Raw genomic sequence first — 26,485 nt, 5'->3', positions numbered from 1 at the left:
TCATATTCTCTGTGTGTATATAAAGTCTGCTGCAGTTTCCACGGTAAACATCTGATGAAGTGAGCTGTAGCTCACGAAAGCTCATGCTCAAATAAATTTGTTAGTCTCTAAGGTGCCACAAGTACTCCTTTTCTTTTTGCGAATACAGACTAACACGGCTGTTCCTCTGAAACCTGTCATTTTACTAAGAAGTGTTTCTGGATTCCTTATCCTCTCCCTATATTTCTTGTTTCTTACCATGGTAACAGTGCATATAAATCCTTTTGTTCATCCACTCCTCATTATGTTGACTTTGATCTGCCTTTCAAATCACAATTTTAAAATACGTAAGTTGTGTCAGGGTGCCTCCGTTCCCCCTTAAACAGATACAAACATAAGATGGTGGTGGTGGTAGTACATCACATTCACCATTGTAAATCAGTCTTTAGTGTCTGTGAAAGGAACCAAAATTAACAGCTGTTGAAGCTAAAGCATTCTCTATCCACCATAAGGGGCAGGAGCTGTGCAAGCTTTCCTCATCATCAATCTTCCATTCTGTATCCACTTCCTCTTTAGGAGTGAAAATGCGTCGGTCTCTATTGAGAATTCTGAGCTTCTGAGACTAGTAATTGCAATACCTTAGTACTAGGAACTATACTTGGATGAAAATTCATTTCACAGAGGTGAAACAGTTGTAAAAGGGTAGTAACATTTAAAAATACCTCTAAAAGATTATGCAATAAGGAACTTATTGTATGATTGCTAAACTAACTGATGCACACTGCTCTGAACATAAAGCGCACCAAGAAACATTTGCTGTTTAGCCAGGAGTCTTCTCCTCTGCCTTTTTCAAATCATATGATTTACACTTGTGTGTCTCTCTTTATTAAAATACAGTGTGCAGGAGATAGCATGGTACAAAGAATGCTCAAATACCGGAGGATATGATATAAAACCTAGATCAAAAGAAAATAAATTGTAGAGGAGCTTTTTGAGAATACATTTTAGCATTATGATGGTCCATGCAATCCCATGGCTTTGTAGAGCCGATACACCTAAAGGGAGACATAGGGTAGTGGACTGATGATCATCTGAAACTAAGAGATCCCTAAGTTAGGTATTTACACAATTGGGTGAGCATTTCTGTGGCTAGACTGATTTTCCAAAGAGTGGCTGGCATAATAATAAATAAGGATCTAAAACTAGTAACACAAACCACGTTGATTGTGACACGGCATCCCAGATTTGGGGGAGGAGGAGAGCTAGAAATTGTATTTAAAAAAATTATGTTTCTAGCCCTTTTCCTTTCAAATGTTAACTACTTGCTAGATCTGTCACTAACTTACAGGGGCCTCAGGCTACCTCCTAGGATCAGTCAGCTATGGCCCTGTGTCCCTCAACTTTGGGAGGGCTGCAGATGCTTGAAGACTGCTGGCAGAACAGTGACAGCCAGAATCCCTATTCCCCCAAGCATGTGACACAAATGGGAAGTACTGGCTAGGACCACCATGACCAACACTACATACCCTTCCCTGGAGGAGATTAATCCCACCCCTTAGGTGCAACTGTGCCTGCTAACACAGGATGTATGCCCAGTGGGAATGCTAATGGGAATGAATTAAGGATGTATGCTAATGGCAATGAATTAAGACCAATATTTAAAAAGAGCTAACATTTGCCTAAACACAATCACTAGCATAAGTCACTGGAAGACGGTTACGACACAGAGCTGAGGTCAGTGCATTCGGTTGTATACCCTCTATGTTACATTACATAAGTATATTAGGAGTTAAAGATGCCCTATACTTCTAGTCTTCTTGATTTAATCTCTTTATGCATCAACCACATACAAGAAGTTTCAACATTCTCTTCTATTTTAAGCTGACCTTCTGCAGAAATTCAAAGCTTTAAACTCCTCTGCCCTTTACTGAGTTTAAGACGTTTAAAGGTGGGTGACAAAATTCATTAATAATCTGAGATAATAAAATAGGTTAGAAGAATTTTTTAAAAAAATACTTAAAGTAAAGCTAATTAGACTGTGATATGAAGATTTACTAGTTTTAGAGACAGACTGAAGTTAAAATTGAACTCCACATTCTGCAACACTGAATGAACATTTTATGACATGAGTTTTTTTGGTGTGACAAGAAACAATTGAAAACGCTTTGCTACTGCTAAAATTACATTGCTTAGAGAAAAATATTCTGTGGGTTACCATTTGTTGCCATGATTTACATAGATAAGGCCTATACTCTACATCAGCTTCACAGTGAAGTTTTAAAGGAATGGAGCTTTCTGTGGAGTTTGAAGATTTCTGCATAATCGTTTGTGTTGTTGCAAACAGGGCCAAATGATGCTCTCTTACTAGCTTCTCAAGAAATTCAGCACATCTCTTCAGATTAATCTCCTGAATGTTAAAGCTCTCACCTCCATTGCTTCTATCTATCCAATAAAAAGCTGATATACTATCTAAAATCACAATGCAGAGAGAAGGGTGAGCGCAAAACTTGTTTTCTAGAGAGTAAAGAGTGAGAAGCAACTGAGTGCTGCTATTGCAGTTAACAAGGAAAAGCCTTCCAAGGCACTGTTTGATCATTTCTTCTGTGCTTTGGGACAATCTGTGTTCAAGAATGGTAACTAGGCGAAGCATGTCAAAATGGTAGTCTGTATCAATGAACATGACTTCTACTTCCAGTCCTCCTCCCGATTTTGGAAGGACACAGCGGGCTACCAGGTGATAAAGCATTTCTGTTTTTCCTGTTCCTTCTGGACCATGGAATTCAACGACATCTCCTGAGAATTAAAAAAGAAAACAAAATTTAAAAAAACCAAGCACATGAGATAGTTTGTAAGCAATACCTGCTCCATTTTCAAGGTTTACTGATCTGATTTTTCAGAGTCACAGAGCACGCACAATTCATTTACTTAACTGGGAGCACACTGACAGCTGCAAGCGCTCATTGCTTCTGAAAAATCAGGCCAGAAGAGTATTTTGAGCCCCCTTGATCTACATCTACTAGTTCAAGGGTTCTCAAACTGGGGGATCATGAGACTATTACATGGGGATCATGAGCTGTTAACCTCCATTCCAAACCCTGCTTTGCCTCCAGCATTTATAATGGTGTTAAATATATAAAACCGTGTTTTTAATTTATAAGGAGGGGGAGTCCGCATTCAGAGGCTTGCTTTGTGAAAGGGGTCACCAGTAAAAAAGTTTGAGAACCACTGTACTAGTTAGTTAAACCAGATTGCTACACCCTTATCAGAACTCCTGAAAAGAAGCCAATTCTTCCTTTTGGCCTGAGGAGCTCCGTGGCTTCTTGTTGTTTTGACAAGTAGAACAAATGTAGAACACTCCCTTCTCCCATTCCTATCCCAGTCAGGCCCTTGAAAGAAGCAAGGAACATACATCACAGATTCAACTGATGATGCATGTCAATGGTATTCAGTACAAAAACATAAAATAAAGAGATCTCCTAAAAGAAATTAAAAAGAACCACCAAGTTTTGACTTTTCACCAAATCCCCAACAGTATATTTGCATTATTTAGCCTAATTTTGATGTCTAATTAAACCCTGCAAAATACAATTCTTCATGCTGCTGTATCAGTATGTACTGCAATGATTACTACAATGGTTAATGCAATATTTGATAAAATAGAAACTAAAATCACATTTCACATGAAAAATCCATTTTGTGGCTAATAGTTTAACAACTATATGCTACTGATGACTGCACATGAACAAGTAATTTCCTTTTTTTATTCCCCCTCCTAACCCCAAACACACAATTAAGTTTCACCTGCTGTTAATTAAGGCTTGTCTATACAAAGGAGTTTAGTCTACACTAACTCAAGTTGGTCTGGTCCGAAAATGCCTTCATACATGACACAATTCCTTAGAGTGCACTAACTCTGCATTTATCACAAACTCTGGAGTCCTCTTTCAAAGTGTATTAAGTTTGATGCAAATTAGTGTGATCTATTGTTCATGTGGATGCAATGATGCTGCACGCTACTTTGGCAGTCCTCCAACTGCTATCCCACACTGCTCTGCAGCGCCCATTACTGACCTGTCTCTTCACCTGTGTGCTCTCCACTGCTATGGGGTGAAGTTGACCAGTTTAAACACTGGCACAATGCCAGGATCAGCCCATTTGCTCCTGGATTCCAGTATTATCGGCATTGCAGCAATATTACTCTCACAGGCTTTACAACCTGCCTCAAGCATCTGCTTTGAGCTGTGCTGAGACCCTAGATCTCCCTGCCATCTGGGGAGCAGAACTGGCGCAATAAGCTCTTGAGGCCAGCCTCCACAATAAAGATATGTTTGTGGACACTGCTAGTCAGGTGTCCACAGGTCACAACTGGGACACTGAGCAGTTCCAGATAAAGATAAAACAGCTCAAGGAAACTTACTTTAAAACCAGGATGCCAAGAAGCAGTCCAGCCATGGAAATATAACCTGTCTATTTTTTAAGGAATTGGACAAGATATTATGTGATTACACCACTACTGAACCCAAGGAAGCTGCAGATCCCTTCTCCCCCAAGGATAAGCAGCAAGAGTCATTGGATGAGGGACATGAGGAGCGCAGTGAAGAGCTATCCACAGAAGCCAGGATTTCTTTGAGACTCCAGACCATGAGAGCAGCTGTGTAGAAAATGAGCCTGATTCCCAGTCAAAAACCCAGCCTGGGACTCAGAGGAGGCCGATCCTATGGAGGGACCCTCAGCACATAAGTCCAGTGCAGCTACTGGACAATACAGGGTACTGGGAACACGTTGATAATTTCCCTGCTGTACCCTCATTGCAGTGCTCCCAGATGCCATTTATTTCCCTATCATACTGCTGGACATACTTCTGTTCCAGGTGCCCCACACTGCAGCCATCTTTGTAACATGTGAGCTGCGAGCCTTTCTGAGTCTCCAGCTCCTCCCTCACCCAGCCATACTGTCCCTTTTCCAAAATGGCAAGTGGACCAGCCAAGCAATCAGCTTCTGTCTTGATGGTCTGCCCTTTGCCCCTTTGAATAATGCCATTCTTTATACATGCCTCAGTGTATCATCATCCAGAGTCAGGACAGCCTAATGGGAATGCAGAGGGGATTACTATCCCGTTTGCCTTCAGATGTCCCCTGCTTACTCCTCCAACACTGCATAAGCACCTCCAAAGCACAGCCCAACTACAAACACAGCCCAACTGCAAACACAGCCATAATTCCCAATCCCCCACAGCCTTCAGGACACAACTACAAACCCAAACAGTATACACTGCACACACAAAAATTCCAAACTAGCCCCCATGCACACACCACTTACCATCTCTGAAGTCCGCCCAAGACTGGGAAGAATCTTAGGGAGGGGAAATGAGAAATAGATGCTGGCAGATCTCACTGCAGACTTTCCGCAAAAACTTAAAACCAATGGCAAGCTCTAAGTTTCATTTGAGGTCAGAGAGAGAAGAAGACAGGGAGCTATCCAGAGAAAGCTGTGAAGTGGCTAGAGACAGTTTTGCTATGGCAAAAGACACTGTAGAGAAAGACAATGAGGAGTCCGGTGGCACCTTAAAGACTAACAGATTTATTTGGGCATAAGTTTTCGTGGGTAAAAAACCCACTTCTTCAGATGCATGGAGTGAAAATTACAGATGCAGGCATTATTATACTGACACATGAAGAAAAGGGAGTTACCTTTCAAGTGGAGAACCAGTGCTGACAGGGCCAATTCAATCAGGGTGGATGTGGTCCACTTCCAATAATTGATGAGGTGGTGTCAATACCAAGAGAGGGGAAGTTGCTTTTGTAGTGAGCCAATCACTCCCAGTCCCTATTCAAGCCCAAAAAAATTTGCAAATGAATTTTAGTTCTGCAATTTCTCTTTGAAGTCTGTTTTTGAAGTGTTTTTGTTGAAGTATGGCTACTTTTAAATCTGTTACAGAATGTCCAGGGAGATTGAAGTGTTCTCCTACTGGCTTTTAAATGTTACCATTCTTGATGTCTGACTTGTGTCCATTTATGCTTTTACATAGAGACTGTTCGGTTTGGCCAATGAACATGGCAGAGGGGCACTGCTGGCACATGATGGCATATATCACATGAGTAGATGTGCAGGTGAATGAGTCCCTGATGGTGTGGCTGATGTGGATGGGTCCTCTGATGGTGTCGCTGGAGTAGATATGGGGACAGAGTGGGCAACGGGGTTTGTTACAGGGATTGGTTCCTGGGTTACTGTTTCTGTGGTGTGGTGTGTAGTTGCTGGTGAGTATTTGCCTCAGGTTTGGGGGCTGTCTGTAAGCGAGGACTGGCCTGCCTCCCAAGGTCTGTGAGAGTGAGGGATTGTTTTTCAGGATAGATTGTCGATCATTGATGATGTGCTGGAGAGGTTTTAGCTGGGGGCTGTACGTAATGGCCAGTGGTGTTCTGTTATTTTCCTTGCTGGGCCTGTACTGTAGTAAGTGACTTCTGGGTACCCATCCCGCTCTGTCAATCTGTTTCCTCACTCCCTCAGGTGGGTATTGTAGTTTTAAGAATGCTTGATAAAGATCTTGTAGGTGTTTGTCTGAGGGATTAGAGCAAATTCGGTTGTATCCTAGGGCTTGGCCGTAGACAATGGATTGTGGGATGTGTCCTGGATGGAAGCTGAAGGCATGTAGGCAAGTATAGCGGTCAGTAGGTTTCCAGTATAGGGTGGTGTTTATGTGACCATCACTTATTTGCATTGTAGTGTCCAGGAAGTAGCTCTCTTGTGTGGACTGGTCCAGGCTGAGGTTGATGGTGAGGTGGAAATTGTTGAAATTCAGGTGGAATTCTTCAAGGGCCTCCTTCCCGTGGGTCCATATGATGAAGATGTCATCAATGTAGTGCAAGTAGAGTAGGGACGCTAGGGAACGAGAGCTGAGGAAGAGTTGTTCTAAGTCAGCCATAAAAATGCTGGCATACTGTGGGGCCATGTGGGTACCCTTAGCAGTGCCGCTGACTTGAAGGTATAAGTTGTCCCCACATCTGAAATGGTTCTGGGTGAGGACAAAGTCACAAAGCTCAGCCACCAGGTGTGCCGTGGCCTCCAAGGCAACTCCTGGAGGGTAATACAGAAGCAGAATGCTCTGCTGCAGTGCGTGCTGCTAGTGGACACACAAACAATCTAGCGCCCTCAACCAGGACCCAGCCATGTTTTGCAGCCATTGGACAATACCAGGTACTGGGAACACCATCATAAATTCCCTGCTGTACCCCCACTGCCATGCTCCCAGATGCCATTTATTTCCCTATCCCAAGCTCATGGCAGCAAGAACAATTACACCTGGGAGCCCAGCTCTTTCGAGCCATCTAACAGCCCCAAACCTTTGAGCCCTGACACTCGACATCAGAAGAGAGTAGAACAAGAAGAGGCAGAGGCAGGATGTTTACTCACCTATGAATTGGAGCCTCTCTGCTCCCACATGTTATTGTGTGCTGCCCTCCAATGCACTGCCTCATTTTAAAGCTGTGTTTCATTGTTGTTCTAATTAAAGGTTTATTTCTGGTTGTAACATACTGAACTTTAGTTTAATTAAAAAAGGGTATTCAGAAAGAGTCTGCAATGAATGGTACACAGAAAAACCGTACATTTTGCATAAGTATAAAGATACAGATGTAAGACAAAATAAGGAGTGGCATGATGTTCCACTTCTACCACCCATAAAAGACACTGCAGTGCTAATAAACCATTCCTCCCCACTCCCCAGGGTAACAGCTAGATTACATCTGCACAAATTCAGGCTTGAGACTCAAAGGAAGAGCAATAGGTATCCCTGACAGTATTGCCCAGGCTGTTTCCATTTTCTAGTTGACGCCTTGCTGGATGCTCAAACTGCTAAACAAGTCTCCACACCTCAGCCTCCCACCCATCGTTAAGCCTTTCTCCCTTACTCTCACAAATTCTGTGCAAAATACTACATGCAGCTATAATTTTAGGCAAGGTTTTTTCTGAGGCTTCCAACTTATTCCACAAACAGCACCACCTTCCTTATAGACAGCCAAATGCACACTACTCTGTCATTCTGCAACTTCTGAGGCTATAGTTAAGCAGTTCATTCCTTTTGTCCAAGTGGTCTGTGAACAGCTTCACTAGCCAGGGAAGCAGAGGATAAGCTGGGTCTCCCAGGATAACCAAACCAACCTCCACTCCATTATTTTCCTCTGTGATCTTGGGGGCAACGTCTCCTTTATTCATTAAGGTCAACGGAGCTGAGTTCTAAAAGATTCAAGCATTGTGGACCCTTCCAGACCATTCCACATTTCTGATATGAACCTGCCATGGTGGTCAATTAGGCCTTGGAGCACCATGGAGAAATACTCCTTTCTGTTTGTAAACTCAGAGCCCTGGTGTGTGTGGGCAAACATTACGAATATGGGTCCCATCAACTGGCACAATATAGTTTGGGAACCCCATGTATGCATAAGAACATAAGAATGGCCATGCTGGATCAGACCAATGGTATCCTGTATTCCAACAGTGGCCAATGCCAGGTGCTTCGCAACGAACGAACAGAACAGGCAATCATTGAGTGACCCATTCCCCATCGTGCGAAGCCATCAATAATCTCCTGAGCATTACCAAGCTTTATAACCTGGTGCAACAGTACCTGACCTTATGCATGGCACCACACACCTGCATGACAGGGAGACTGTTGGTACACTGCCACTGCAGCTCCAGCGCTAGTTCAGCACAGATCTGAAAGAAGGTTACCTTTCCCATTCTGAAAGTCTTTTGCCACTGCTGGTCACCCCAGGTCTGCAGAATGATCCTTTCTCACCAATCAACACTGGATTCCCAAGTCTAGAAACGATGCTGCACCATGTGAAGCTGCTCCAGAAAGAGCTGATTTCTTGCAGTTGATTGTTGTCATCTTCCTCATCCTCCATCTTCTGCTAACACTGCTGTTGCTACTGGAGGAGCTGCTACTGCCGCCACATCATCTGCTCAGTGGTGCAGTCGGTGAAGTCCAAAGCGAAAGCCTCCCAGCTCCAACAGCTCAAAAAAAGCCCAAACAGCCTCTGCATATTTGGGGTTGCCACCAAACCTGCAAGATGCATTGCTGGTGCATGCTGACCAACAGACTTCAATTTAAAATGATGCTAGCTGGCCCAGACAGAGAGGAAGCATGGGGTGGAGACAGCAGAATCATGGGATACTTTGAATTTCTCCCCAGGTCCTAATATTCCACTGGCTTCCTTTATTCATCACACAATGTGCAGTGAGAAAAATCCCAGAATGCACATAGGTCAGCAACGAAGCAAAGGACCATGGGATACCATCCTAGAATGCCACATGCTTAGTATGCACCAAACCCCAGCCATGTATACGTAATGATGCAAACTGAAAAAAGGCACAGCTATCCTGAGTGCATGCTATTAGTATGGCGTACTAGTTGGTGTGCAAACTGAGTGCAAAGTAACCCTCCCTCCACATAGACAAGGACTTAGTGTTAAAGAAATTGCTATTGATGAAAGACTGGCAACTGGACGACACTGACTGGCAGCACTTCTGTCATTACAGGTGGATAGGGCTTGAAGAGGAGGCTGCTACATAAAAGACTAAGATTGTACTGCTATTTCTGATAACTATACAAAGAAAAAATAAAAATGGAGATAACACAGTGAAGAAAAAATATGTTAGATGTCACTGTCATGTTTAGACGTGTCTATTTTTGTAGCATCGACAGGCTTGTAGTGTTTCAGGTATGGAATGTGCTTGTTCCCCTTCACTAGCTAGCGACGTGTACCTGTGACTGACAACGGGAATGTCAGCTGATTACCATGCCTCAGTGCAGGGGACTGGACTAGATAAGTTAACAAGGTCCCTTCCAGTCCTACATTTCTATGATTTATTACATATTTTCTCAGACAGTGCTTGCAATATGAAACTGCATCTTTTGGGAAGATGGAATTGCAGACTGCATGGGAGCTAGGAAGCTACTCTTCTGCCATCTGAGGTGGGGATTTTTCTTTTTGCGGGCAGATGCAACCTACTTGGAAAATTCTGCTTCATCCACAATTGAAATAATTAAAAACACACTACCAAATGCAAGGAAGTGTTAAAAAGACAAACTAGTAAGTATAACCCATTGCTAGGGAGGTGTTTCTTTTGTCAGATACACATACAGGACACCTAAAAATTCAGTCTTACATCAGAGGAAGATAAAAGTTAACTTATTTATTAATTGCTCTCTTTTTCATTTTAGAAAGCTACTATTCTCTCTTTATGGTGTATGCTAATTCCATGTAGGGCTTCACACATTATGGTAAAAGCATGTGCAGTAAGGTGGACATTTAACTGCTCTACTCTGGCAGAATTAGAATTGCACAACTGTAACTGCAGTAAGCTTTGCATTTCCATGACCTAGGCAAGTGTAAATGGGGTAAGAGCTTTCCAGAGGAAGGCAAGAGCAGAGAATTAATTGCAGCTTTGTTCCAATATGTTCGTGCCTGTCTGAGTTAATAGGGTTTTTCAAGTCATTACTCAACTTTTATAGGCTATTATTGTTCACAAGTATACAGACTATAATGGAGAAGTTGGGACAAGGGAAGAAGCAGTGAATTGAGACTCTTGCTTCACATACCGGAAGTGTTAGAGGTAATTTACACATGATGTGACAGTTCTATCCACTTCAGCCGTACATGGAAACTCTCTCTCCATAATACATAATATGTGAAATTCAGCAGACTCTTTTCAAACTGGAGTTCTATTTTCCTCAATTTTTGATGTTTCCAAAATTATACGGAGGGGCCTGGGCAGCAGTCAGGGTTTATTTGTTTGCGCTGAATACCCCTTGCTAGACTAAGGGCAAGAACTATTCAGTATATTAAATAATTCCTTACTTTCCCCTCCTATTCAAAGTTTGCAATATTTAACACTGCTACTTTCAGGCATCTGTTATTCTGTTGTGTCATATATACTGTGCTGAAGACATGATAACTATCTCAGAACGCTGTTACAATATGAACCCGGCACAAAGAAGTCCTTTCAAATATGCTGGGTGGTGTCATTTCCTCCAGCTCCTTCTCTAAGCCTTTGAAATATTTTAGAACAAATTTGTCTTCTCCTGAAAAGTGCTTTCCAAAATATATGTTCGGTCCTGCCATTGGCTTCTGCACAAGACTTCCATTGCCTTCAATGGCAATTTTGAATGTCGCTCTGTTACTGGATTTATCAATTAAACATTAAGAGTTGTTTCATCCATCTCTGAAGTGAAATATAGCTTGTTCAAAAAGCATACAATAATGCTACACAATGGTTTAGTTGAGGTAGGGGATAGCATTGTTTCACTGTTCTCAATGGTGAGTTTAAGAAAATTACAAGTTATTCTATGAAGTAAATATTTGGTTTTGTCAGTTTAAAAGATGTTTTCCTCTGGGTTTTTATGTGTGTTTTCATATAAAGTTACCTTCTGTAAAGCCCTGCTCTGGGGGAAGAGTTCTCACCAACATTGGGGACCATTGTGATCTGATAAATGCTTCCAAAAAGTTTAATTACGTAAAAATGGTAAGTTACATGAAAATCTATTCTAAAAGTTTCTCTGAGGGTTTATTCATTTTAATCTAAGGACAAGACACCTTATTTAAACTCCCTCTGAAGTTTGTTGGATACAGTTAGGTATGACTTATGTCTGAATTGGACTTTGAAGTTAACATCCATTCTCTCAAAAGAAGTACACTTTGGACTGTAAAAAAAACCTTGAAGGAGCAGGGAACTTCTGGGCCTTTGTGATTATCAAAGAGGCTGCCCGCAATAAGAACCACTATGTAATGAGAGCCCTTTATAGCAAAATTTTTAAATTTAGATTTTCACGAAGTTAGTGACTGAGCTGCTACGGTAAGATAAGAGGAGGAAGTTCACCCTTGCGGATCAGAGCAGGCAAACCATGACACAACAGAGGAAGGAGAACCGGCTGACAACTGAACTTACAAAAAATCTTTGACAAAGTCTCTCACAAGAGGCTGTTAAGGAAACAAAGTAATAAATATTAATACTCCCTAATACCACCTGTTATATTTTTGTCAGTAGATCTCAAAGTGCCGTAAAAGAGGGGAAATAACTATGGGATAAGAAGTACTGTACTGTCATAGACTAAGATACAGATCAGGAATAAATGGCCAGTTTAATATGGAAGGAGGTTAACAGAAGGTTTCCATATTACGACTGGGGATGCCTAATATTTACTAATAGTCGCAAAATACATGAACAGCAACATGAAAAAATGTGCTGATGGCATGGCAAAGTTTCCAGATGACACAAAATTTATTAGGTTTCAGAGGAACAGCCGTGTTAGTCTGTATTCGCAAAAAGAAAAGGAGTACTTGTGGCACCTTAGAGACTAACCAATTTATTTGAGCATGAGCTTTCGTGAGCTACAGCTCACTTCATCAGATGTTTACCGTGGAAACTGCAGCAGACTTTATATACACACAGAGAATATGAAACAATACCTCCTCCCACCCCACTGTCCTGCTGGTAATAGCTTATCTAAAGTGATCAACAGGTGGGCCATTTCCAGCACAAATCCAGGTTTTCTCACCCTCCACCCCCCCCACACAAATTCACTCTCCTGCTGGTGCTAGCCCATCCAAAGTGACAACTCTTTACATAATCAATAAATTTATTAGATTAATCAAGACTAGAGATTAAGGCCCTATCAGAGCTAGGTGAATGAGCAGCCTGGTGTCAGATGAAATTCAGTATTGTTGAATTCAAGTTGATGCATACTATAAAGAATACCCTGGACTATTCACAAGTACAAATTGGTTCTAATTAGCTGTAATCATACAGAAAAAGATCTGGGTGTCACTGTGAACAGGTCAACAAAAATGTTTGTTCAAACTGCAATAGACCTAGAAAAAGCAAACCTATACAGGATGAAGCCACACTGAAGCCACTACAGTTATGTCTACACAGCACTGCAAGCCTACAGTTAGTGAGACTCGAGTCAGCTGACTCATGTCAGGGAACTCTGGGCGTGAGCATCTACACTGCGTTTTAAACCTAGGCTAAGGATTTTTGGGCCCCTGCTTGAACCTAGAACTCTGGCATCCACACTGCAGTGCACAGAGCTGAATCAAAGTAACCCTATATCAGAGTTTCTATCGGCCCCCCACCCAGTGTCGACACTTCAGCCCTACAAACGTGTTGTACTATGTGAAAACTCTACTGACCATCCTGCTTCCTAACTGTAATGGTGCTATTGATGGGACTCAGGTGCCCATACGGAGCATGAGTCCATAAACTGCATAATTAGCTGCTTTGGTGGGTGTCTCAGTAGAATGGCTGCAGTTTGAGAAGGCTTTATAGCAAGCTACCGACTCACCTGAGAATTGGGCTCTCCACCTCTAGGCTGAGTCACAGTGGCAGGAAAATGCCCATGTGCACAGGTTCTGAGGATTATTAGGACATCAGTCTCCAGGCTTGTCAAACTATTCAAGTCTTAATTTTTAAAATGGGATGTTCAATGAAGGTGTTTTTGTTTGGTTGTCTTTATATTTATTTTTGTCCATTTGTTTTGAAGTTTGACATAAAATGTGGGTTTCAGAGGAAACCCCCCCCCTTCCCTCAGCCTCATTCCTGCCTCCACTGCACCCTGGAAGACAGGGATAAGGGATTCCCGGAAGGCTATGGGGAAGTTTTTGGGCTGGTTCTCACTCACCGCCCTCACAGTTCATGCTGCCCGGGTGCCTCTGCACACACAGATCTAGGGAGGGCAGGGGGCCCGGGAGCAAGGACCAGAGACCGGGGTGGGACCAAGAGGCTGCCCTGCAAGGAAGGGGAGCAGCAGAGCTGTGGGAGGGATGACTCCCAACATCCCGGTGGCCAGGAGCTACCTCCTGCCTGTCAGCTTTGCTCCCTGTTCTAGGCAAGCTCCGCACAGCAGCAAGGAGGAGCTGGAACAGGAAGACAGTAATGGTGCTTTCGGCCACTGCACTGGCTGCCTGCAGCACTCCTCTCTGCTGCTCTGGGATACATCCAGAGGACTTCCGGGACCTGCAGGGTCCTGGGACCCTAGGTCCAAGCCCTAGGGTAGCACAATTGGTGTGTGCATGCAAAGGGAGTTAGGCTTGAGCCCAGGCTCGAGCCCGGGCTTACGTTGCTGTGTAGACATACCCTCAAATGCTATTATATAAATAGATGGGATGTCCTCACATAAAATACTGTGCTTAGTTCTAGCCATCCTATCTCAGAAAGCACACGGTAGAAATGATGTCTTAAGTTTTACTAATTAGCAAATGCTGGTAGAACTATTCCATTGCACTGCAGCCCAGTTTAGACAATTCTAGTCAGGCTATTATCACACTTAGCGCTAGTGGTGGTGATGTGTATTATACTATAGGTAAGGCTACAAGTCTTTCACGGAGGTCACGGATTCCATGACTTTCCAGGATCTCCATGACTTCTGCATTGGCCAGTGCCGCTGACCCCAGGGCCAGCTGCATCGGCCACTGCTCAGACGGCCTGGGGCCAGCAGTTTGTCCCAGGGGCTGCCCCAGAGCAGTGACGCTCCGGGCTGCCCCCTGCCCGGAGCATCAGCGACGGGGCCCTAGACTGTCCCCTGCCCGGAGCAGCAGTGACAGGGCCCCGGGCTGTCCCCCCCAGAGCAGCGTCAGCGTCCGTTGGAGCACTCCCGCCCCGCAACCCAGCACCTAAGATTTAGTTAGGGATATTTATAGTACAAGCCATGGACAGGTCAGGGGCTGTGACTTTTTGTTTCTTGCCCGTGACTTGTCCATGACTTTTACTAAAAATACTCGTGACTCAATTGTAGCCTTAACTGTTGCAGGCTTAGGCTGTTACAGCTTTCACACTATCAGATGCTTTGTGACAATGATAGGTTAGTCATTTAGGAAATTGGGCAGAGGATGTCACTATTCTTTACTTTTTGCAAGTGAGGGTAGGGGGAGGAAATGTTTACTTCAAATTAATTTTGGGTGTCATATTAGAGCTGAAAATCGGAGCTGTACATTTACACCCACACCTAAGTTTGATATTCAAAGGTGGTAAGGAGAAACTTGATTGGCAGTAGTGGAAGATTATTTTTAAAGCTCATGCCATTTCTACTACTTAGGAATACAGTAAAATATTATGTAATGTGCTGATGTATCCTTAAAGGCACAATTCCCTCATGATTAGGAACAGTGGCTGGAATATCATTACAGCTCCAAATGTTCGTTGCTTCTATTTTACAATGCTCTGACTATACATTATGAATATTTGGTTGCCTATAATGGAATCATGTATAATTTATTTAAACATGACAGTACATATTGTTCTGTTTCATATACAATGAAAACAGGAAAAAGCATAGCTAATTTAATAAAATGCTAAAAATAAATAAATTTTTCTGCGAAGATGCTTATGAAATAATTCACTTATAAGGCATGGTAACATGGCCAAGACAACTTACAAAAATGAAACTAATTAAAGTGAGAGGACTAATATAAAATTAGATTTTCATCAGGGGTTTAAACCAGCATAGCTAGAAAAAAAGATCAAAACAACAAGTATATGGGCTCAGGTAAGTAAAAATGACTTGCAGGACTCTTTTAAATGAACTTGTAATATTAAGGGTTTGCATAACAAAATTAATTAATAGAGGTCAAAATCTGTACTAGTTTACATCCTGTGCAACTCCACTTCTGTGAAGGTCATATTTGGCCCTACCTACAAATTTAAGATTGGTATTATTTTGGTTCGCATCCAGAGAAAAGAAAAGGGCATCAAGAGAGGGGGATCAAGAAATAGTCCCAGCTAAATCTCCATTTGGGACTTTGCACTCAAGAAGTAAAGAAGAGACTGAAAAGTCATTGGGTTTTTTTGTGTTTGTTTTAAAAGGAAATAAGTTATCCTTTCTGCAAACCCTACAGAGCATTATTTAGAGTACTTATCAATTTCACTAGTTGGGTTTTATTACTATTATGGAGTAAGAAAGCAGTCCTGAGCAGAGAAACTTCACTAATGTGAATTAGCCTTATTGTGAAAGTGTCCAAACTTCTCTGAACCAAATGGTATCACCTGTATGAGAGTTTGCTGGTGCAGGAAGCTGGAACAGGCACCCAAAAAAGCAGCTGTTACAGTGAATCTGTTTAATGCTTTCACACTGGAAATGATAACTGCAAAATTAAATTCTTGGACTCAGTTTAATATTTGTTTCATCTTTCAACAAAAATAAATGTTGAGAAGATGGATATTACATACACTGATACAGTACAAGTCCATACACTGATAAAGTACAAACAGGAATTGCAAAAACCATTGGATAAATTTTAATTTAGGTTATGAATTCATACACTGAATACTGATGTAGGTGAGGGGGAGCCACGCATACATAGAGAAAATCTGTGCCCTCCCTACCGTCAAGCCACCTCAAAGAAGGACCTTTTGAAATACAGTTGGTTCAAAAGCTTTCCATGAATTCTTTCATTCAATTTTAAGCTGCCGTATTTCCCCAATTATGATCCAGCCACTCCATTTCTGATATCCTTAAAATAAACATGCAATATGGCTGCAACAACTGCTGTAAGAGCATACTGGGTTTATGCTTTCTTTCATGCTACCCACTATCATGGAACAGTCTTCCTGAGCTGATACTCAAGGCCATTACCCTCTTCCTCATTCAAATTCCTCCTGTTGATCTCCCAGTTCTTCCGCAAAGCCTAAAAGAAATTAGTCTTCTAAATCATCCACTTATTTTTTCATCTTTAAAAACAACAAAAATCTTTTTTAATCATGTTGTGCTCTACCCTTCATATGGTCTTACTGATGTTGCCTTGTTCTCCCAACTAGCCACCACCTTTGTTCCATTGAATTTGAAAGTACCTTGGGGCATGGATCACATATTTTTAGACACGTAGTCTAAATGCTATAAATACACAAATTCTCCACACTTAATCTCTTTTTATACTGTACACACTTTCTTTTTCTCAGTCATCATGATTCTTTTTATTGCCATTCTGTTATTTGTTCTAATTCTTCCTATACTTATAGTAATTTGGAGGAATCAGAAGTGTACACAATGAGTCAGATGCAGTTGCACCAGGGTCATATAGAGAGGCACTACTGCCCCTCTAATTTGACATTAAATTCCCTCAAGCAAACATAACAGCAAGGTCTTTTTAGTTTAACATATTTATTGCTTTCCAGATAGTGGTCCCCAAATCGACATGTATGGTGTTTATTTTCATAGGTTTCATAGATTCTAAGGTCAGAAGGGACCACTGTGATCATCTAGTCTGAACTCCTATACAACTCTGGCCATAAGACCCTGAATTAATTCCTGTTTGAACTACAGCATATCTTTTAGAAGAATTTCCAATCAGGATTTAAAAATCGCCAGCAATAAGAGATTGCACCATAGCCCTAGGTAAGCAGTTCCACTGGTTAATTACCCTCACTGTTAAAAGTTTGTGCCTTATTTTGAGACTCAGTTTGTCTAGCTACAATTTCTGGCCATTTGATCTTGTTATATTTTTGTCTGCTAGATCAAACAGCCTTGTATTATCATATTTCTGTATCCCATACTTACAGACTGTGATCAAGTCACCCCTTAATCTTTTTTTGTAAAACTAAATAAATTGAGCTCATTGAGTCTTTCACTATAAGGCATATCTTTCAATCCTTCAACTGTTCTTGTGGCTCTCCAGTTTACCAACATCGTTCCTGAATTGGACATCAGGACAGACACAACAGTTCAGCAGAAGTTGCACCAGTGCCAAATATAGAGGTAATATAACTTCCCTATTCCTACTAGAGATTCCCTTGTTCCTGCACCCAAGGATTGCATTAGCCCTTTGGCCACAATATTGCCCTTGGAACTCATGATCAGTTGCTTTCCATTGTTACCTCCAAGTCTTTTTCAGAGCCACTGCTTCCAAGGTTAGCATGGCCTTTGATCCTACATGGATGACTTTACATTTGGCCATATCAAAAAGTATGTTATTTGCTTGTGTAACGCCGAGAGACCCTGGTCGTCAGTGGGCAGGATTGAACCAGGGACCTCTGGAGCTTAGTGCATGAGCCTCTACTGCATGAGCAAAAAGCCAACTGGCTATTAGCTAAGGCTGTAGAGCAGACTCATTTAACTCTCTCTCTTTAAGTGGTCTTGGTACCACTAGATGGGACAGAACACTACACCCAGGTGTGTGGGTTACACTTGCACCCAGTTTACTAAGCAATCCAGATTGCTCTGTATTAGTGACCTGTCCTCTTCATTATTAGCAATTCCCCCATTCTTTGTGTCATCTATAATTTTATATTTTCCTTCAGGTCACTGATAAAAATACTAAATAGCGCAAGACCCACTAGTAGCACACCCAGTCAAAGATGATTCCCCTTTTACAATTATATTTTCAGACCTACCAGTTAGCTAGTTTTCAATCCATTAAACGTGTGTCATGTTGATGTACCATTCCAGTCTCATAATCAAAATGTTTTACAGTACCAGTAATAAGTTAAATGCCTTACAGAAGTCTAAGTATCTTATGTCAACATTTAGTCTCTCCCTGAATTCAGGATTTTATATCTATTTGCATGCTTGAGGTAACCTGACAGACATAAACTTACTTTGATACTGTACAGTTTTGTAAGATCACACACACACACACACACAATTTTTTTTTTTTTACCATGAATGGGAAATCCTTCATCTGCAAACAGACAAGGTTCAAGATTTTTCAGAGAACATCTGCCCTCAAGTCGTGCAAGTAGCTTTAAAAAAAAAAAGATAAAAAGACATTGTGTTAACTAAAAATAATGGGTCATGGGAATTAAGTTTATAAGATACAACAGAACCATAGAATTTAGTGTGTTTTCAATGATAGCTCTGTCAAGCAGAATAATTTGATTTTAAAATGCCTTTCTGCATACACGTGGCAAGCTCAGAGATTGGACAGTACAGTAACAGACGTTGACTTTCTATCTCTCCTAGCAACGAGCACCAGGATTCCATGGCGATAAGTGCCATGTAAGAACCTGTATTTACAAAACCACAAGAATGAGCTACTGGCAGATAAAAACTGCTGCAAGAATGGATGTCTTTGAAATATGGAAATGTTGCCATTTTATAGGATGAAAGGAAAGATGGTCCCTTTGTAACAGCCATCAGACAGTGACTTCAAACTAGTGATCTGGAGGGGAAAGGCTGTATTCAGTCTCCTGAGTCATCCAGTCCCTCAGCTCATATGTAAGTAAAAGCGTCTTACATATTTCAACTTACATTAGATGTGGGACTCTGATGGGCTACAGATCCTATCACCTCACCATCACTTGTTCAAACACAGGCTGGTAGTGATCAAAAGTCATTACACGATGGCTGTTCAACAGCCTTTGTAAGGCAAGTGGGTGTTCTTGGGCCAGTTCTTAAATGGACAGGTGTCCACATTGCCAGCTATAGTGCCATTTGTTGTCTCAACAAAGAGACCAACAATTCAAGAAATAAACACTTTACCCACTGTTAGAAATGTCCTTCCATACATGGATTAAAGCACATTGGCAAAAAAGCTTGTACTGCTGCCAGAGTATACATCCTGAAGACAGAGCACTTCAGTCTTCATGACCATCCATAAGCTCTAAATTAATGATTTTTAGAATAAAATAAATTCTGTACAAGTGCATCAAATCTCTCTCCTAGCCACATCCTTAGGGCACTCAGCACATAACTCTAAACATAACTTCCCAGCACACATTTCCTCCTCCTCCACACTATATTTGATGGACAACTTTTCCTCTGAATCTCCTTGCTATTGTCAATTTAAATTATTTAAAAACCAATTGTCTGTGTTTTTGTTTAATGGTAGTATAAAAACTCTAAGTGATGCTTAAATTGCTTCAAGAGGTTATGATGTGAGTCCAAGTAAGACACTTCCATGGACATTGTACCATTCCCTTCCATTAATAAAATGTCAATGTGTTTGCCTTTGTAACTGTTCTGTTCAGGTGTGTTGATAAGAGTCTTGTGAGATGCTCATTAAAAGTAGAATAAAATCACTTTAACAGACATTATACTGGCTCCATGATTCATGCATTTGTTCACTGCATGAAATATTTGTATAATACATGTTATATCCATAGTTACAGTTTAGCGACACTGCAACTTGTTACACTGAAAAAATATTATAGTATTCTGTATAATCAGGATCAGGAAAGAGACTGAATATAACTTGCTCATTTCCTGTGCTGTTGCTGTTCCCTCGCGCTTATGGAGTCTCTCCCTCCTATGTTTATATTCTCTCCATTCTCATCATCCTGCACTGCATCTTTCCCCTTTGTGAGTCTGGAGTCCCCTTCTGTCTTTGCTTACCTGCTTTCTCTGAACCATGACTTTTACTGCTCCACTGTGGTTAATATGATGGCAGCCAAGTGAAATTTACCAGAATATCAGGATAGGCAAGAACTCTAAAGAGTGTTTTAACACATTTTACATAGCTGTGAGACATTTTCATAGCAAATGGTTCATATTTACAAATGTCATACATTTTATATACATCCAGAAGATACCATTAGTCATTGAAAAGGTTAGATTGTTATCCTGCTATCTAGCCTCTTTCTCCTTACATTCTTTTGCTGCTACTTACTAGACAAAACACTCAGTCTACTTCGTTCTGCAAGTCAAATAAAGTTTACTGCAAATTTTACATAACAGTGTGACTGGGAACAGTAATATTATATGAATATCTGTTTTAGAGATCCAAGTCTTGCAAGATCATGGGATGCTTTACTTTGATGCTTAAGAAGTCCTCAGCCATCAGGAGACACAGGCTGTCCAGCTGAGACATTATGAATATATTTAAGACTTTTGAATAAACAGCCTTGCCTCTGAGATGATAAATTATTAGATTTTAGCTAAGTATGGTTTTCGAAGGCAAAGTTCCAATTGTGTTACCCTCCTTCAACCTAAAAAAAGGCATAAAGCGGGAGCAGCAAATAGATGCGTTTCTGTATTAGTGTTTATTAAAACATTATTAAAAGTTTAAGACTCATTTAAATCCAGAACACAAAGTGTGTTTAGGGCTCCCACAGCATCCTCAGAACCACCATGATATAATTAATTATTGCATTACATTACAGTGTTGCTAACTCTCATGATTTTTTCTTTTTTTTTTTGGTGAATGACAGGATTTTGGCTGGGCCTGGAGCCTGTCTTGAGATGATGTGAGAAGCTCCACCCTTTCTGCAAATTTGAACCCTGCCTGGGGGAACCTCCTCTGATTTGCTGCGTGCCTCACTTGCCTGCCTCCTCGGGCAAAGTAATCAATCAGAGCTGCTATAGCCAGAGCGCTCTCTCTCTCCCTCCCGTCAGCAATCTGAAGTCATTCTCATGGGGGAGCGCAAGAGACTGAAGGAGCCCAGCAGCTCTGCTCCCTATACCTCCGCTCTTTTGAGCAAAGGGGAAAGCTCCTATGCTCCTCCCCCTCACACCCAGCCTGGGAAGGGGCAGAAGAAGATTCTGTTACAGCTCCTCTTCACCCCAGGGTGAAGAGTCTAGGAGGAGCAGAGGTGAGGCTGTGGGGGCTGAACTGATGGGTTGTCGAGGGATGAGTTGAACTGATGTGGGGGAAGAACTGATGCAGGGACAGACAGGACAAGATAGATTTGGACAGTGGGGTGCAGAATTAATTACTGGAGATGTGGGTGTGAGAACTCCTGCTGTGGAGGTCAAAATCACCTTACCCAAGAATTTTGGAAGAGTGAGAAATAAAATCTCTCACACGCACTGTGGGTGGGCAAGGGGAGTTAAAAAACAAAACAAAACAAGACAGATCAAAACTTACCACAATATAATCTTTTACAAAAAAAATTTTTTTGGAGTCTGACTTATGATTTTTGATCTTCTGAGGTTGGCAATACTGCATTTATTTATCACAGCACTGCTCATCCACTATTCTGAAATTCCTTGTACTAGAATGCCTCTCAACATGAATAGGGGAAGACTTAAGTATGTTTTGAGATGTTCTTGCTTTAAAGTAGGGGTGGGCGACCTGAGCCTGAGAAGGAGCCAGAATCTATCAATGTACATTGCCAAAGAGCCACAGTAATACGTCAGCAGCCCCCCCATCAGCTCTCGCCCCCAAGTGCCTCCCACCCACTGGCAGCCCCGCCAGTCAGAACTTCTCGCCTGCTGCAATCAGCTGTTTCGCATGCGCAGGAGGATCTGTGGGGGAGGAAGGCATGGCAGGCACGGGGGAAGGGGCACGGGCCTTGGGAGAAGGGGTAGACAGGACCTGGGGCAGAGCAGGGGGTTGAGCAGTGATTACCCCCTGGCACACTGGAAAGTTAGTATCTGTAGCTCCCGCCGCAGAGTCAGCGCCTATGCAAGGAGCTGCATATTAACCTCTGAAGAGCCACACGCGGCTCCGGAGCCACATGTTGGCCACCCCTGCTTAAAAGGGTATAACCCAATCTTAATGTTTAGCTGGTATAGTGTTCAAGTTTTTCTTTCTTTTTAAAAAATGAAGGTCTATGACATTTGGTAGTGTTCAAACTGAAATTATTCCCTACTTTTTAAATAGAACACACTTTATTGGAAAACTTAGTAGCATGGATGGTTCAACAACTCTCCTGATACAAATTAAGACAAAATTATATTCAACTAGCTCAGCGGTTTTGCATGGACAAGAAAATTCAGTTTACAATCTATAACTGAGATTTTCAGACCAGTGCAGGATTTAGCCACACAGCTTAAAAGAAATGGAAGATGTGAGGCTAAGTCCTTTGTACGGCTCTACAAATATAAGGTACCCTGCTATGATGGCTGAACATAGGCACCACTTAAAATTTCAGAGTAACAGCCGTGTTAGTCTGTATTCGCAAAAAGAAAAGGAGTACTTGTGGCACCTTAGAGACTAACCAATTTATCTGAGCATAAGCTTTCGTGAGCTACATCCGATGAAGTGAGCTGTAGCTCATGAAAGCTTATGCTCAAATAAATTGGTTAGTCTCTAAGGTGCCACAAGTACTCCTTTTCTTTTCACTTAAAATTTACCTGCCATATCACTGCATCAAAGATTACCTTAATATGCATTTGCTAGTTTGTATTGACTTGTGTTGAAATCATGTAATTGTTTTTTTTTTTTAAGTTTCCGTACATTATGAAAACTATAAAAATAAGTGTGTCTTAGAACTAATGGCTCCTTGGAATCTCAAGAGAATACGAAGTGTGCTGGAAACCTGCCTTCAGCTTTGCAGGTTCCTACGGTTTTACAATGATCTGCAAACGTGTACATATAGTTGTTCACATTTAGAGTTAGCTGCTGAATGCCAAGGTAATATAAGCAGTCTGACTACTTGATACAGCATTAATTCAAAAAAAGTGCCATTTCAGTACCAGCTAAATGTGCATCATTCTTTTTTTTTTTTAATCCATACTCTTTCCCTCCCCAATTTTCATTTTAGAATAGCAAATACTTTCTGCATAGGGCATTTCCTGGGGATTATTTAGTAGTTCTTGATTGCTCCAGCTCCTTTCATCCAGTCATTAGTCCTCAGAAAATATCTGATCATTATAGCTTAAATATGAACCTGTGGTTATATGAACTGAATGCTTACACATTTGATTGAAAATACCTATAGGTGCTTATCCTGAGCATTGAACAGATTATTCACAATTCATTGATGACAATGTACCTGTGTTTCTTTGAAACTTATGTTTCCTCCCTAGTTTTGAAGCAGAATCTCCACAGACACTTGCTTTGTTTGTATCATGCTGTGCACCGTGGGATTTCCTGGCAGGACCAACAAACAACTTTGCAACAAACTCTGTGAAAGGTCTGTCCACATTACACTTAATGATGCTGAAGCAAAACTATGTTCAGATAAGACACAAGAGAGGAGACCTTACCATCTGTGGTTGTTAAAGATCTACTGAACTTTTCACAAGAGCTGGGACTACCTAGTCTGGCATAGGCAGTTTTTAACATTTTTAACAGTTCTTCTGTATAGGGTAAAATATCTGTAGCGATCAAAGGGTCAGACTGCAATAACAGAAATCACTTGCTTCTACCTTCTGTTGTGAATGGCTTAAATAACCAGTTAACACAGCACTGCTAAAGAAAGTAACTGAACAGAAAAAACTGGAAAAGATACAGCAACATCTGGTCACTATTGAGATTGGCATGCCATAATTTAATTATGGGTGCTTACTTCTTCCTTTACATAACTTTTACCTTTTTTCCACAAAATGATTACCTTCCAGTACTTTTCTGTGTGTATCTACCTTAGTAAGAGAGTACCCTAGGTGCGTTTTCAATACATTTCTGAATAACTGCACTTTACATTCTATCACAGTGGATCTTTTTATGTGATTATTGGTGTGTAGAAAATAGGAGTCCCTGTGGACAAAAGACATCTGTCCATGTGGCATAAGCTTCAGGACAGGGGCCTTAAACTGTAAGTTTGCTGAGGAAGGGACAGTGGGAAAATTTTTCAAAAATGTCAAAATTACTTAGGAGCCTCAGTCCCATTGAAAGTTAATGGTACTTCAATGGAATTCAAAGAGTTTTTCTTATGTCTTCTGGGAAGTACTCAGCACATTTTTGGGTGCCATTCAATAATATGCAACATTTCTAAGTAATATATGCTATACAGGGCACCATCAGATAGTGATTAAAAGTGTTAAGAGACCAACTGGTCAAAAAAAATGAGTGAGACATTTTTACCTTTCACAAGCTATTTGCTTAATAAAAATTCACTGACTCTCTTTGACAACCTTCACCTCTTATAGCTTCCATTGTCACTCCATTTTTACAAAACTCATTTTATGAGATTTTTGAAGAATTATTTGTTTGGCACAGAATTTTTTTACTTACAAGCTACACAACATTTTACAAGGAAGTGTTGCTGCAAGATTTAAAGATTTCCAGAGCATCCTTAGGGTCACAAGGTCAGAGAAAGAGGGTGGGTGGTGGGAGGGCAGAGAAAAACTGGATAAAGAATTAAAGAAACATAACCCTTGTTGCTATGAGCAAAACTTTACAGGGCAATTTTAAAATCTTCCAAGTTTTTAAAAAAGTGCTTAAGTGGCTACAATTCATCTCTACCTTCATGACCATTAAGGTGAACAACAGTCTCTCCAGGTTTATTGTGAGGCCCTGTCTACACTATAAAAATAGGTCTGTTTAACTATGTCACCCAAAGGTGTGAAAAATCCAACCCCTTGAGCGATGCAGTTAAGACAACCTAGCCCCCCCCATGTAGCCAGCGCGAGGTTGACAGAAGAATTCTTCTGTCAACCTACCACGTTTTGGGGAGATGGACTACTGAAGTTCTACAAGTGTAGACAAGTCCCATGCATGGTTGGTATCAGTGCACACGGCGGGGGGGCGGGGGAAATACGGGCCCTGATTCAGCAGTTCACCGTATTCAGCAAAGTGTTTAAACATTTGCCTAATTCTAGGCACATACTTAAGTCCCATTGGCCTCCACGGGAATTAAGCTCATACTTCAACGCTTGGCGGCGCGGCTGGAGCGGCCACGGGCGCATCTTTCCGGCGGGTCGCCAGCCCTTGGGTCGCAGCCCCGCCGCCTCCGGGCCAGGATGCCGTCGGCAGCGAGGAGAAACGGACGTGCCAGCGGGCAGACACGGCGGCCGGGAGCTCCTCGGTCCCCCGCCCCCAGCCGGCAGCACCCACACCCTAGGCTTCCAACGTGTCCGTGTCCTCCCCGCCCCAGGGGAACCCCTGCCGGCCGGCCGGCCATGGTGCTGCGAGGGGCGGCGCGACACCACCCGCGACAGGCCGGCCCGGCCCGGCCCACAGGCCACGCCCGTGCTGCGCTTCTCCGAGCCCCGCGTGGGGGCGGTGCAGGGGAGGCCAGGCCCGGGGCGCGGCGCTCCCAGGCAGGGGAAGGGGTCGCTGCCTCACCTGAGTGCCCGACTCCGCCTTCCGGAACCCGTCACTCATAGCGCTGAGGAAGGGGTGGGGACCGGGCCCAGCAGCAGCAGCGGCGCCTCCCGCCCAACCGCCTACTCGTCGCACATGCGCAGTGTACCACATCCCCGCGGGCGCACTTCGCCACCCTAGACGGGCACGACCCACCCTGCGGGGGCGGAGGGGGGGAGCTGATGCTGCGCATGCGCGGTGTCGCAGTAGTTTGTTCTCTTGCGGTTGCGCCTGACGCGATTGGGTCGGTTCCCTGGGCAGCTCAGCACGCGGGAGCTCCAGCGTGGGGTTCAGGTTGTTATGGGGAGGGGTTAATTACCCACCTTGAATGGTCCTCGCTCTATTTAAATTATCTTCTGTCATCATCAGAGGCCAGTAATGTTAAGGGGGGAGATGTTTAATTTATTATTTGGTGGCCAGAGTGAAATACTTACATGTGAAATAGAAACAGTGGGCCAAAAGCAGCCCTGACAAAGTGCGTGCAACTCCCACTGAAGGCAATTACATCAGGCAGGAATTTAGGGTAACATTTTAAAATGTCAGGTTTCAGAGTAGCAGCTGTGTTAGTCTGTATTCGCAAAAAGAAAAGGAGGACTTGTGGCACCTTAGAG

The 26,485-nt window shown here is 42.3% G+C and overlaps 2 protein-coding genes across 7 annotated transcripts in view; one reads left to right on the top strand and one right to left on the bottom strand.

The window, feature by feature from the left end:
* LOC125631227 (uncharacterized) overlaps positions 1 to 23,997 on the top strand; it is a 110,404-nt gene extending 86,407 nt beyond the window's left edge. For 2 of the 6 annotated variants that reach the window (XR_012667295.1, XR_012667294.1), the window contains 3 exons: positions 17,189 to 17,365; positions 17,646 to 17,725; positions 21,115 to 22,854. The gene's annotated coding sequence lies outside the window, so the exon portion shown is untranslated. Of the gene's footprint in view, positions 1 to 17,188; positions 17,366 to 17,645; positions 17,726 to 18,928; positions 20,053 to 21,114; positions 22,855 to 23,656 lie in introns of those variants that run through there. The other 4 variants (XR_012667298.1, XR_012667299.1, XR_012667296.1 and 1 more) reach the window with 3 other exon arrangements.
* On the bottom strand, positions 849 to 26,045 carry XRCC2 (X-ray repair cross complementing 2). The gene is made up of 3 exons (XM_048837573.2): positions 25,857 to 26,045; positions 18,627 to 18,708; positions 849 to 2,772 (listed from the first exon to the last, which is right to left on the bottom strand). The coding sequence occupies exons 1-3, from the start codon at positions 25,986 to 25,988 to the stop codon at positions 2,057 to 2,059; spliced, it is 930 nt and encodes a 309-aa protein (XP_048693530.2). The 5' UTR covers positions 25,989 to 26,045; the 3' UTR covers positions 849 to 2,056.
* Positions 26,046 to 26,485: the final 440 nt, after the last annotated feature.

Source organism: Caretta caretta, chromosome 2 (genome assembly GCF_965140235.1).
Source record: "Caretta caretta isolate rCarCar2 chromosome 2, rCarCar1.hap1, whole genome shotgun sequence".
In the NCBI taxonomy this organism is placed as follows: Eukaryota; Metazoa; Chordata; order Testudines; family Cheloniidae; genus Caretta; species Caretta caretta.
The sequence above is the reverse complement of the archived record's forward strand: the minus strand, read 5'-3'. Positions and strand labels throughout refer to the sequence as shown.